General features: G+C 39.2%; 1 protein-coding gene across 1 annotated transcript in view; it reads left to right on the top strand.

Moving 5' to 3' along the window:
- LOC309837704 (AP-2 complex subunit beta-like) overlaps positions 1-14,078 on the top strand; it is a 57,890-nt gene that overhangs the window by 12,893 nt on the left and 30,919 nt on the right. Inside the window, 2 exon segments of the mRNA XM_082678461.1 lie at positions 600-733; positions 12,542-12,732. Of these exon segments, the coding sequence (XP_082534587.1) occupies positions 600-733; positions 12,542-12,732 (325 nt within the window).

The raw sequence follows: 14,078 nt of genomic DNA, 5'->3' as shown, positions 1-14,078 counted from the left end.
CTAATTATCTGAGAACTGTTTTAATAAGGAAACTAATCAAATAAGTTCCCACTGGTCAGGGATGGAAGAATATGTGCATTAAAAAGCATAACAACTGTAGTGCTTTGAACTGCAAAGAATTGATATGAAAAATTATGGTTAATTTTTTTGTGTGACATAGTGATTTTTTTAAAAAGTTTGTAAAGATATACACTAAAATATTATATGAAATGTATGTGCAGGATTTGTTTAGAAATTGTTTAGAGCAACTAGATGGGGTAGGGACTGGGAGAAGGCAAGTGGATTGAGGTTGTGTATGAAACAAGATCGGGTATGTATCAATATTTATTTGCAGCTGGGTGATGGATACATGGGTTCATTAAACTGCTGTCTCTAATCTGAAAATTTTCATAGTAAAAAGTTTTTTAAAAATCTATTTTTAGACATCTTCTTGGGACCATTATTATAAATTCTTTAGTAATTCATTTCTGTGGTAAGTATTATCACTAGTGGACATTTGTCCTTACATCAAATCACTTTTTAAATTAAGGCTGTTTCTTTGTGTTCTGTCCAACAGCCTGGCACCAACATCTGTTCGCTTTCCCTTCCTCTTTTCTCAGCTCTCTTTCCAGATGTAGTGAATTGTATGCAGACTGACAACCTGGAACTAAAGAAGCTCGTGTATCTCTACTTGATGAACTATGCCAAGAGTCAGCCAGACATGGCCATCATGGCTGTCAACAGCTTTGTGAAGGTAACTTTTCCCCAGGGACTCAAGAACGGTCTCTTGTACCTCAGAAAACCTTTTCAGAAGTGTCTCTTGATATGGTTAGTGTCTGCATTGCAAATAAGCAACCTCTGTTCCAAAAGAGGGCCTCTAGAGAAGTATTGGCCATTGAGTAGGAATATTCATGATTTAAGCATTCTGTATGCCAGAGTTTGTCTTCCAGTTCAGACCATATGGTGAGCCTTCTGTCAGCTGGGCTTGGTGCATCCTTGCCAGGTGGGAGAAGAAAGCCAGGTGAAACCTCACTGTTTTATCTTCCAAGGCTGACAAATGTTGGGCATATCATTGTAGTGTCAGTAACCTGGGGTTTTACCTATTTTATCTTTGTAGAAATTATGCTTATGGTTCAGACGTAGTGGAAACTACAGGAGCTGCCTTTTAATTTTGTTTTATTGAATAGGTCTTACAGTAGTTGATTAACTTTTTTGTTATTGTGGAAATTTTCAAACATACTCAGGTTGAGGGAATAGTATAATAAATTCCTAAATATCTACCTTGTAGTTTCAGTAGTTACCAACCTATGGCCAGTTTTGTTTAATTTAACTCTCCATACATGCTTTCCTGACCCCCACCTCCTCTCCTACTGGATGATTTTAAAGCAAGTCCCAAACATCTTAAGAATGAAAAACTCATTTAATCAGCTGATCATTAAAGAAAGTCCTTAATATTATTGGATATCCAGTCAGAATTCTCCTGTCATTAGATTTGATGAACACAGTAATAAGGTTGTTCTTATTAGGGTTTTTGTTTTGTTTTGTTTTGTTTACTTCCTTTTCCTCTGCCTGGAATTTAGTCTACATTAAAAGCAAAAATCAGACAGCATTTCTAAATTTAGCTTCTATTAAATTGTTTTGGAAAATAAACATGCTTTCTTCCTCCTCATGGAATTTTTGTTCTTTTTCTGTGTTTAGCTACAATGTACAGGATCATTGTAACATTTCATTCTTTCTGTCTGGTGATTCATAGATGGATGATATCATTGGAAAGAATTTAGTTTACATTTTTTGGAAGTTAGCATGTGTATAGGTTTATAATGTTTAAAGAAATTTTTTAATATAGGGCAATTTAAGGGGTGTTCCTTCTTGGTAAGTGTTCTACTTGTACTGTGTTTGGAGGCACTTGCTAGGAAAGGAGAATGTATGTTAATCAGGATTTCAGAGGGCCCTCTCTGCTGCTTCGCGCAAAGAACTTATGTTGGGCACAAACCAGCTTCTAGATTCTCCTTTGCTTTCTTGGCTGTAGGCCCCAGATATCCAGCCCTCTTTTCTCCCTGCTTAATATTTGTGGAGTGGGACATATCTTTCCAATTCCTGATTTTTTTTGTTTTTGTTGTTTTTGCGGTACGCGGGCCTCTCATCGCTGTGGCCTCTCCCGTTGCGGAGCACAGGCTCCGGACGCGCAGGCTCAGCGGCCATGGCTCACGGGCCCAGCCGCTCCGCGGCATGCGGGATCTTCCCGGACCGGGGCACGAACCCGTGTCCCCTGCATCGGCAAGCGGACTCTCAGCCACTGCGCCACCAGGGAAGCCCAATATTTTTATGTTTCATTAAAAATTTTTTTAAAGTCTTTTTCCTTATAGGCTATTATAAAATATTGAGTATAGTTCTCTGTGCTATACAGTAGGTCCTTGTTGGTTATCTGTCTTATATATAGTAGTGTGTATATGTTAACTTTAGTTAAAACTGACTCTCCGTGAAATACTATTTGAAAGAGAAAAGATAGTTTGAAGTAAAAAAATTCTCACTGTTAAGTCCTAGGTTAACCTCCCTGAGTCTGTTTCCTCTTCTGTAGAGTGAGAGGTACCAACTTAGAGAGTCGTTAGGAGTATTAATTGAGCTCTTGCATAAAAAGCATCTGTGAAAGTGCCTGGCTTATGAGAGTTCATGAAATGATGGCTGCTGCTGCCATGATTATGAAGTAGACATTAGGCAAAGGATAACATTATTGCTACAATATTAATTTAAAGGGTTCTGACCTCTTTGATAGCTATACAGGTTCATATGGTAAAATCTTTCTGAGGGAATGAAAGCTAAACTTATTTCCAGACACAGATTTATTAGTCCATTATTTTGAAAGTAAACGTATTCAGAATGAGGAAGCACTTTGGCACGAGAGGAAAATAGCTATGATTTCTTCACAAATAATCAGAGTTTTGAAAATTCTGTCTCACTAAATTGATATTTGCGAGAAAGATACACTTTTGGGTGATAGTGATAATTCTCTAGCTTTTGCCCATGCGTTAGGATTTTCCCTCCTTACTGCAGTTTTCCTTTTCTCTCTTAGAGGCATTTTGAGGTATTCCAACTTCAGTTAACGTTTACCCCAGAATCTGCCACTCCAGAGACTCTCTTGACAGCCCCACCACATGTACTTTGCTTTTTGTTTGTGAGCTCAGGTCTCCTAAATCCTTTGGCTCAGCGCCTTAGCCCCTTTGATCTTGTCTTCTAAGCCTTCTGAGTTCTACCATCTCTCTGAGAACTGCCCCTGGGAATGCCCTTCTTCCATTGCTCTGTCCTGTCTGCCAAAGCACAGACTACTGAATTAGTTAAAAAAACAAAACCAAAAAAACTCCAGAAACATATTTTCGTTTGTTGAGGGTTTTTCTGCACAAGCAGCATGCTCTCAGAACTTGGCCCGGTATGGCCTTTAGCAACGGTTCTAGTTAAACTGCCAGCTTCTTTTAATATGAACTTATTTTGGAAAGCTGTTTTATGAAAAATAACATTTTTTTTTTCTCAGAAAAAGTATGTATTTTAACCATGTGCTAGCCAGCATGTAGAAGCCACATGAGATTATGTGACAGTGGTTCTCAACTGGGGGCGATTTTGCTTCCTGGGAGACAGTTGGCATTGTCAGGAAACACTTTTGGTTGTCACAACTGATGGGAAGGTTGCTACTGGCATCTAGTAGGTAGAGTTCAAGGATACTTTAAACATCCTGCAGTGCACAGGGAGCCCCCTACAACAACATGAAGGACTAATTTGTTTTAAAAACTGAAGTAATGCCTGACATATAGTAAATGCTTAATAAATGACAGCTATTGAGAAACAGATCTAACGTGACGTACTTTCTGATTATTGTAATTTCTGTTTAGGCTTTAGAAGGTTTGTGGTGGTTTGCTGTCAGTCTGAGATGCTAAATGCTGAAAAACTGAAGTCTCTCTAGATCACTTTGTAAATTTTAGAAGGATTTTTGTCAGAATATGTTTGTTGTCCTCGTGGGCAACGTTAAATCATCTCTTAATGACCTCATTTAATTTAGTACTTTATATGAATTCTGTTATCCCTAAACATATATCAATAAATAGAAGAAGAGTTATAAAATTAAAATATTATACAGAAGCGAAATTAGAAATGCGTGATGCTCTTCATGCCCAGCGTCCATAAAGGAGTACCAGAGCTGGTAGAATTTTAGGCATGTGTGAGAGTGTCAGTATGTGGTAGGCACTGGGTAAGAATGATGTAGGAGGTAACATGTTCACTCAGTCTGTGTCTGGATGCCCCAAGTAAGTAATGTTGTATTTGGTACTAAAAGATGAGTTGCTGGTAATTTCTGCAGGATCAGAGTGTTGAGTAAGTGGAATCATTGGAGGCTGCTCTGTTATAAGGGCAAGTGCCCGTCTCAGTGCTTTTCGGTTTTTAAATTCTTGCAGAGGAAGGAAACAATTTTTGTTTTCCTTTATGATAAACTTTGTGGAGATCTTTTTATGTGTATTCTCACCTTAGGAATTTTAATCATCAGTTTTCATTTTATCAGTTATTACTAACTTAGGTTTTTTTTTTTTTAAATCTCATTTTGGGGGCGGGTTTTTAGATTTAGAGAAAAGTTGCAAAGACCATACAGAAAGTTCTCATATACCTATCTTCACACAGTTTTACTTAATGTTAACATCTTACATAACCATGGTACCTTTGTCAAAACTAAGAAATTGGCATTGGTACATCACTATAAACTGAAGTACAGACTTTATTTCACCTGTTTCAACACAAATATCCTTTTGCTATTCCAGGATTCAGTCCAGCATACCAAATTGCATTTAATCACTTCCTTTTATAAAGAGTTGACTCACTCTTTATGAAAGTATCTCAAAAACAGAAAAGTGCTTTGTAACTGTGAACTTTTTTTTTTTTTTTCGCTCCAGTACTAACACATGAGGGTTAAAACTCAGGCTCTGAAGCCAACCAGACTTGGATGTGTATCCTGGTCTGCCATTCTTAGCTTGGTGGTCTCCCTAAACATCTCAGTATCCTCGTCTACAAAATGGAGATTATAAACAGTGCCTCCATCATTGGAACGTTGTGAAAAATAAAAGAGGGCTTGCAAAGCACTTAATAGTGAACCTGGTATAGAGTAAGCCCTTAATAATAACAAAGGTTTCTTTATTGTATAGTGATCGTGGTGCTGGTTATTAATGATTTTAGAAGGGTTAATATTTCAACGGCAAATTTATTTTTTAAAGGTATTTAATTCTTTTTTTAACTAAAGCTGTTTTTAGTATTTTTTATAATTTTATTTATTTATTTTTCACTGTGTTGTGTCTTCGTTGCTGTGTGCGGGCTTTCTCTAGTTGCGGTGAGCAGGGGCTACTCTTCCTTGCGGTGTGCGGGTTTCTCATTGCATTGGCTTCTCTTGTTGCAGAGCCCGGGCTCTGGTCTCACGGGTTTCAGTAGTTATGGCACGCAGGCTCTAGAGCGTAGGCTCAGTAGTTGTGTCACACAGGCTTAGCTGCTACGCGGCATGTGGGACCTTCCCGGACCAGGGGTCAAACCCGTGTCCCCTGCATTGGCAGGCGGATTCTTAACCACTGTGTCACCAGGGAAGTCCCAAAGATATTTAATTCTTTTGTATACATTATTTAAAGCCAGACATTATTTTTTAGGGTGATTCTGAGGGCAGCTTATCTACAAATGAAGTAAATCTATTTACAGTATTACTTAACACATCATTGCAGGATTACTTTTAAAAGATAATTGTTCAAGGATATGCCTAAAGCAGTTTTCGTAGGCAGCTTCCTGAAAACTGGATCTGTTGTACATAGTAATTCAGTAGTGTACCGAAAGATCACGGCTTATTCATTTCTCAAGACTCTAATTTGGCAGGGGATTACTTACTCAAGACTCTAATTTGGCAGGGGATCTCAAGACTCTAATTTGGCAGGGGATTACTTACTCTCAAAAGGGAGATAATGGTGTAATAATAAATTTTTTGTTTTGTTCATTTTGCAGCATGCTTTTGTGTGATTTTAGGGCTGGTGGGCCAAGTAACTCTTGGCTTCTTAGGAGTGCCTTTTGTCCATTTGTAGATATTTATTTGTAGTGTTTTAGCTTTGTGAATATTCGCATTTCATCAAAACACATCTTAAGCTACTTATGTAAGCCCCTTAACTAAGTAATGAGTTTTATTGAGTCTAATTTTTAAATCTTACTTGTTACCAGATATTCAGACTCTCTTGCTGTTAACGGTATGTGTTGACTCCACTAGGTAGATGTGTTCACTTAGCTTCCTCATTCTGGGAAAGAAGATGGGGAAAAAAACGGAACATTGCAGAATGTCATATGTAGTCAGCATATTATTAGTTGGCAGTCTGGACAGTGTCTTGGATTAAAGCATGACTGTAAAATTAACTGGTACAGTATAGTCATTGTATTCTTTTTTTTTAACAATGCATTTTAAAATTTTTATTTATATATTTATATTGGCTGCGTTAGGTCTTCGTTGCTGCACGCAGGCTTTCTCTAGTTGCGGCGAGCGGGGGCTACTCTTTGTTGCAGTGCGTGGGCTTCTCATTGCGGTGGCTTCTCTTTTTTTTTTAATTAATTAATTTATTTTTGCTGTGTTGGGTCTTTGTTTCTGTGCGAGGGCTTTCTCTAGTTGTGGCAAGTGGGGGCCACTCTTCATCGCGGTGCGCGGGCCTCTCACCATTGTGGCCTCTCCTGTTGCAGAGCACAAGCTCCAGAGGTGCAGGCTCAGTAGTTGTGGTTCATGGGCCCAGTTGCCCCGCGGCATGTGGGATCCTCCCAGACCAGGGCTCGAACCCGTGTCCCCTGCATTAGCAGGCAGACTCCCAACCACTGCGCCACCAGGGAAGCCCACGGTGGCTTCTCTTGTTGCGGAGCATGGGCTCTAGGCACGGGGGCTTCAGCAGTTGTGGCATGTGGGCTCAGTAGTTGCGGTGCGTGGGCTTCAGTAGTTGCAGCACACGGGCTCAATAGTTGTGGCTCGAGGGCTCTAGAGCACATGCTCAGTAGTTGTGGCGCATGGGCTTAGTTGCTCCGCGGCATGTGGGGTCTTCCCGGACCAGGGATCGAACCCGTGTCCCCTGCATTGGCAGGCGGATTCTTAACCACTGCGCCACCAGGGAAGTCCAGTCATTTTGTTCTTAAGGAGATGATAATGACTGAAACATGCTTAGAATAAATGCCCTGTGCTTTAACGTGTTATTTGAGGCAACTCCATAAAGAAGAAAGTGAGATTCTGAACTGTTGCTGATTTTCAAGAGGATAAAAGTATGCAAATCACCTTTATTTTCCATTATAATAGTTTTGGTCAGTTATTCTACTGCGTTCAATTTATTCAAGTCTTCAGGGGCAGCAGCCAAAAGGATTGTAAATTGAGCGGGAAAATTGAAGTGTTTGTTCAGAGTGTTTGACCTTGAAGGTCATTGCTAGAAATGAAAGTCTTCTAAATATAGTTAATAGGAGGAAGTCACTATATTGGGAAGTGCTATCTTTCTTGGGTTCTGAGGCTATGAAAATGAGTGAAATTAGAGAGGTCATTCAAAGGAACAGGGAAATGTGTGAGAGATTTCTCCTAAAGGAGCTTCTGTCTGTGATACTCCACTCCCAACGTATATCTGGATTTCCTTCTAGAGTTCTTTTTTTACAGGATCATTTTTATTTTAATCATACCCACCACTCCAGCTTGCTCCTTAAAAAAGAAAAATGAGGTCTGGGACTTCCCTGGTGGTCCAGTGGTTAAGACTCCACTTTCAGGGAAGAAGATCCCGCAAGCCACAGGGCGCAGCCAAAAAATAAAAATAAAAAAAGTAATGTCAAATTTATGTCCTCAGAATTGCTGCATATGAGACAGGGGTAGCTTATAAATCAGATTTTGTAGCTGGATAGTAAGTCTTCCCTCTTTGAAGTGCTGCTAGGAGGTGATTATCTCTGAACTATATAAAGTAGGAGAATACAGTTTTCTCCTTGTATAAATCTGCCTGCAAATAATGTTTTGATTATAGTATTCTCCCCAGCTCCGATTTTTCTTTCCCTTTCCCCCATTTGATGTTCACAACTCTTGGAACTTCTATAAATGCAGGCGGCAGAGTGATTAGTACTCAGACACTAGAATCAGATACAGGCCTTGAGTTTGTTTTTTTTTTTTTTTTTTTTTTTGCGGTACGGAGACCTCTCACTGTTGTGGCCTCTCCCGTTGCGGTCCCGTTGCAGAGCACAGGCTCCGGACGTGCAGGCCCAGCGGCCATGGCTCACTGGCCCAGCCGCTCTGCGGCATGTGGGATCCTCCCGGACCGGGGCACGAACCCGTGTCCCCTGCATCGGCAGGCGGACTCCCAACCACTGCGCCACCAGGGAAGCCCCAGGCCTTGAGTTTGTATTCAAGCATTTTCCCTTTCCAGCTTTGTTGGCTAAGCAGGTCACTGAATTTCTCTAATCCTATTTATAAATTCATTTTTAAAGCCTATTTCCTTATCTGCATTAGGTGGATTTTGATAGCAACTACCTTAGAGTTGCTGGGAAGGTAAATGGCATAGTAAGTGTTCAGTAAGTTTTAGCTATTATTGTCTTTTATCTCTTTGTCCAATTCTATTAGGTAAAGTATAAAGTAAGTCAAAACAAATTGCTTACGTTAAAAAAAAATTCAGCAGACTCCAAGGGTCCACAATGAACTGTCAGATTGAAGGGAAGTCTGTAGTTAAGGCAGAGAAAAATTTGTCTAGTATTGAGTGTGATTTTACACACACACATGCACGTGCACGCATACTTCTGTATGTATGTATATGTTTGTGTTTAATATCTGTATCTGTAAAGTATACATATTATATTAGGTCTACAGGGGGTAGGAGTGGGATGGGGGAGGAGGAATGTTTTATTGCAGTCTTCCAAAGAACAGAATTTACCATAATTGGGAGGCAAGATGAATTAAAAAAAATTTCTTTTGATGCTATGGGACATGTTCCTTTGTAGCCTACATGCCAGCTCTTTGTAAGTCAACCAATGTGCTGAGAAAACTCACTTAAACCCTATTTATAAATCCATTTTTAAAGCAAAACTTCCTTTAGAAACCCCTTTCTTTCTTGGGAACTCCAGTTTTTCTGAGATTATAATTAAAGGCCATTGTTCTTTTCATGGCAGTGTTTCCTAAAAGAACTGCCAGTTTTCTGGGGGGAAAATGTTATGCATGTTAGTCTTAGTTCACATTCAAAGTGATGGTACAAGAGAAAGAGACATAACCTTTGTTTTAATACACTAGTAAACCAGGGCAGTTACTGCAAGAGTCATATTTTTTCTTTTGATAATGAATTATTGTTTGGAGAAGGCTCTCTGGGAAGAGGAAGTAAATCATGTTTCAATCCATTATTTTTAAAGTTTATTTTTACAAACAGATAATATATGTACTACATTCTATACAAAATTCCAAAGAAACACAGAGACAGGTGAGTTGTCCTGTATACCCCAGCTACCCAGCTGCTGTCTTGAAGTCAGTCTTTGCCTGCTTGAGATTCGATGCTCATTTTAAGTTTCCATTAGAGTGAGAGAAGCATGGCTTACTGACCAGGAGAACTCTAAGCAGCTCTTTATGGGCCCACCTCAGTATATTTCTGAAAACTTAGCAGTATGAATGTGAAGATTAGGAGATGAAAGTGGAAAGGTAGAATAGAAGGAATTTTAGAGGAATAGCAGTAGAGTTTTGTTACTGGGGGTGTATCTCATCTGGTCAGTCATTGGCTCAGTGACCATTTGGCAGTGATCTTTTTTCCCCATGCAGACTTTTCTAAACATAATCATATAATCTGATCTCTCTGGATCTTTTAATTAGATTTACTTTTCCCTCTTTCTTTTCTTGTTTTAATGTGATAATAAGTGAAAATTGCCTGTTTTACCACCAGAACATATACGTCATTAGCTGCATTATATACTTGGTTTAATTTCTAGTTACCTGTGATGGTAGCAGAGGAGTTCTAATTGTTCATTCTGTTCATTTCCTGTTAACAGACCTCATATTTAATTTTTTTTAACATTAAAAAGATTTGAGTGGCAGAAATGGTAAGTTGTGACAGGACATTTGTTTTGGACGAACTGGTGACCAAGACTGGGCATGTGTTGGCAGCAAGAAAGGAAAACAGGCATTTGTTCTTCCAGTGTGACATTTTGATCCTTTATCCTGTAATCCAGTGTATTAAGTATATTATACAGGGGAAACACAGTACCTTTTCCCTGCATGTAAAGCACTGAGATGATGGAGATTATTGTTTCACTTTTCATGCTTTTAATTTTTACTAAAGGCCATGCTTGATGGTGTGGTTGGCAAAGAAAAATTAAGTCAGGAAAGAACCTCATGCATGCTATCATGTGATAGGTGAACTAGATAATCCTTCTTGATTTGTGTTAATAACAATAAAATATTATATCCATAATCATACTTACCAAGTGAACCTTTGATTTTTTTTCATCTTGGAATTTTTTGTCCTGATCACTAAGTTATAACTGAAAGTGATTCCATTTGTGGCATCATTATCTTAGTTAATGGATACTGTCATGAATGTATTATTTGATTTAAAAAGCCATATTCTCTAGAATTTATCTTCTAGGTAAAATCATATACTGGGATAATCTGCAGAGTACCCAAGTGATATGGATATTAAAATCAATAGCTAAACTGTAACCATTATGTTTCTTCTCTTGCTGGCAAAAGGATAATCATACAACTCTTAGTTTCTCAAGCTTTTAACAGGGACTTCAGTCAGAACTAAAAATGAGTTGACATTTTTGAGAATCTTTTCAATATACATAATTAATGAAGCTGCTACCTATTGCATCTCATTTATGCTTACCGAATATTTATATATAGCCTTACTGTGCTAATATTTAGCGACAGCTGAGAGCCTCACTGCAAAATGTTGTTGTAAATTCATTTTTACAGAGCTATAGTTTTTTGTCTGTTTTGTTTATTTTGGGGTGTTTTTATAATCTTAAAATTACTTTAAACATTCATTGGTTGTAGATTTCTTAGTTAAATTAGACATAATCTGTAATTTTGATAAAGTGTCCACTGTTTTTTCTTGCAGCTAGTGTGGATTTCTGGGTCTGTTAAGTCAGGACACAAGTGTACTTTCTTAAATTTATTTATTTTATTTAGGGCTGCATTGGGTCTTCGTTGCGGTGCGGGCTTCTCATTGTGGTGGCTTCTCCTGCTGCGGAGCACGGGCTCTAGGCGCACGGGCTTCCGTAGTTGTGACACACGGGCTCAGTAGTTGTGGCTTGAGGACTCTAGAGCGCAGGCTCAGTAGTTGTGGCGCACGGGCCTAGCTGCTCCGTGGCATGTGGGATCCTACCGGTCCAGGGCTCGGACCCGTGTTCCCTGCATTTACAGGCGGATTCCTAACCGCTGCGCTACCCGGGAAGCCCTCAACAGAATTTTCTTTTTTTTTTTTTTTTTTTTTTTGCGCGCGGGCCTCTCACTGTTGTGGCCTCTCCCATTGCAGAGCACAGGCTCCGGACGCAACAAGTGTACTTTCTTATATTTGGTAGCAATTTTTCATTTATCATACTGCCAGAGTTAAGGATACATTTGAGGTACCATATTTCATTGATTCTAAGATGCATTATTATTTCCTGTATTACGTAGAAAGAAAAATACCTCCTATTAAACTGACATGCCGTTGATTATTAAATATATCCCAACTTCAGAGATGTTAATATGAAAAACTGTGCAACTTAGTCTTGATGAATTATGGTAATATTGCCACCTTAACTTTGTATAAGGCTTTGTAGAAAGCACTTATACATAAGTCATCTGATTTTATCCTCAAACTAAAGCTAATCTGTGAGGTGGATTAAATTATCCCATTTTCACATGAGGAAATTGAATTTCATGGAGATTATGTGCTTTCCTAACATCATGTTACAGTGAACTATGGTTTCAAGGTCACATTTTCTTACTCTGAGACTTAAGGTGTGATTGACACCTGAAGTATCACCTCCCCACCCCCCAGTACATGCACGCCCATACACCTATAAAATTGTTTGGCCTAGATTTTTCTTTCCATTGCCTAATGTACATGTTTCATATTTAAACTTCCCTGTTTTGTGTTTTTTGTTTTGTTTTGGCTGCGAGGCATGTGGGATCTTAGTGCTCCAACCAGGGATCGAACCCATGCCCCCCTGCAGTGGAAGCATGAGTCTTAACCACTGGACCGCCAGGGAAGTCCCTAACCTTCACTTCTTTTACAGCTGTTCATGTGTCTTAATTCTACTGATAGTGTTGACTACTATTAAAATTATTATTGTTTTAATAGTAAATCATGAGGGACTCTCTGCTAATATGTGAATTGTTTTAATTCTGTGTTGCTTGACCATGAGGAAGCTATATATGCCATCATTGGTGGTTTATTATACATTTTGAAAGCAGTGTATCTCTTTCTAGCTGACTGCGTAAAATGTTCAGGAACGGTTATGGGTTGAGATCTATGAAGTGATCCAGAGAAATAGTTGTACTGTTCTTGACAAATCAAGGTCATATCTGCTTCTTTCCCAGGTGGTGGCTAATGCTGTAGCAGCATTATCTGAAATCAGTGAACCTCACCCAAACAGCAACTTACTCGATCTGAATCCACAGAACATTAATAAGCTACTGACAGCCCTGAATGAGTGTACCGAACGGGGCCAGATTTTCATTCTGGACTGCCTGTCTAATTACAACCCTAAAGATGACCAGGAGGCTCAGAGGTCAGTCTGTTTTTCTGGATAGTATCTAGGAGTCTTGCCCGGTTCAATAATTTCTAGTAAGTCTGTATTAGAATAAGGGTCTGTTACGTTGGGAAAAGCAGTGGCTTATGGGATATATATTGCTATCCTGTGGTATTTTCTCAGTGTATTTAGGAACATTTTAGGTGGTAGAGTAAACCATGCAAAAAATAGCTCTTCCTAAGAGGAGATGTGTATTTTTCATTTCTTCTTTGAACAGTATAGTTACAACCCTCTGAAAAACTCCCTCATCATGGTCTCACATCTCCCATACAGCAATTCCTAGCCATTTGGCAAACAAAGGTTTTTTGAGTGTCTCTCACTGTAGTAACAAAATTTTCGTTCTTTTAGATACATAGTAAGTGGCTTGATACTAGTTATTGAGCTGCCTTATACCTATAATTAGTACTAGAGAAACTGTGTTGGAGCCAGCAAAATGTATGATGTCTTCCGTTAGATATAGGAATCTCATCAGTCTGAATTTGGAGAAGATTTTGGAAGGCACACCTGGACTGTTCTGCTCAGCTCTACCACTTTAGTGTTGCAGATTTTCTTTGACTATCAGATACTGACTACTAAATTTCATATACACATACATACATTTTAGTTTACAGAATTGGAGGTATCATCAGTTTTTATTGAGCATTTTGTGTATATAGGCACTGTACTAGGCAAAATAATTCTGAAGAATTGTTGGCTCTTCATTTCATTTTATTTATTATTATTATTTTCTTTTGCGGTACGTGGGCCTCTCATCGCTGTGGCCTCTCCCGTTGCGGAGCACAGGCTCCGGACGCGCAGGCTCAGCGGCCATGGCTCACGGACCCAGCCGCTCCGCGGCATGTGGGATCTTCCCAGACCAGGGCACAAACCCGTGTCCCCTGCATCGGTAGGCGGACTCTCAACCACTGCGCCACCAGGGAAACCCTGGCTCTTCATTTTAATTATGGTAGATAGGAACCTTCCTTGCCCGGCTAAAGCTCGAGCTACTATAATGTAAGTGCTCTTCACTTGTCTGGGAAATTGTTCCCTCTGGATTTAACCAAAGCTCACCCTGATAGTTTCTTTCCATCACTGAAAGTACAAATATCTTCTGGAAAGAACTTTACATACAATTTTATTTTCTCTAGGTCATTGACATCTCACACTTACTCATTCACTTAGCAAATATTTATTGAGCCTGTGCTGTATGCCAGGCATTGTTCTAGGCTCTGAGGATATAGCAGTGGACAGACAAAAATCATAGCTCTTATGGAACACTTATTCTGAGGGATAGGGCAGAAGTATATATAATATGTATACGTAATACAGCATATAATAGGTCAGAT

The sequence above is a fragment of the Grampus griseus genome (genome assembly GCF_964374135.1).
Source record: "Grampus griseus genome assembly, chromosome: 20".
In the NCBI taxonomy this organism is placed as follows: Eukaryota; Metazoa; Chordata; class Mammalia; order Artiodactyla; family Delphinidae; genus Grampus; species Grampus griseus.
The sequence above is the reverse complement of the archived record's forward strand: the minus strand, read 5'-3'. Positions and strand labels throughout refer to the sequence as shown.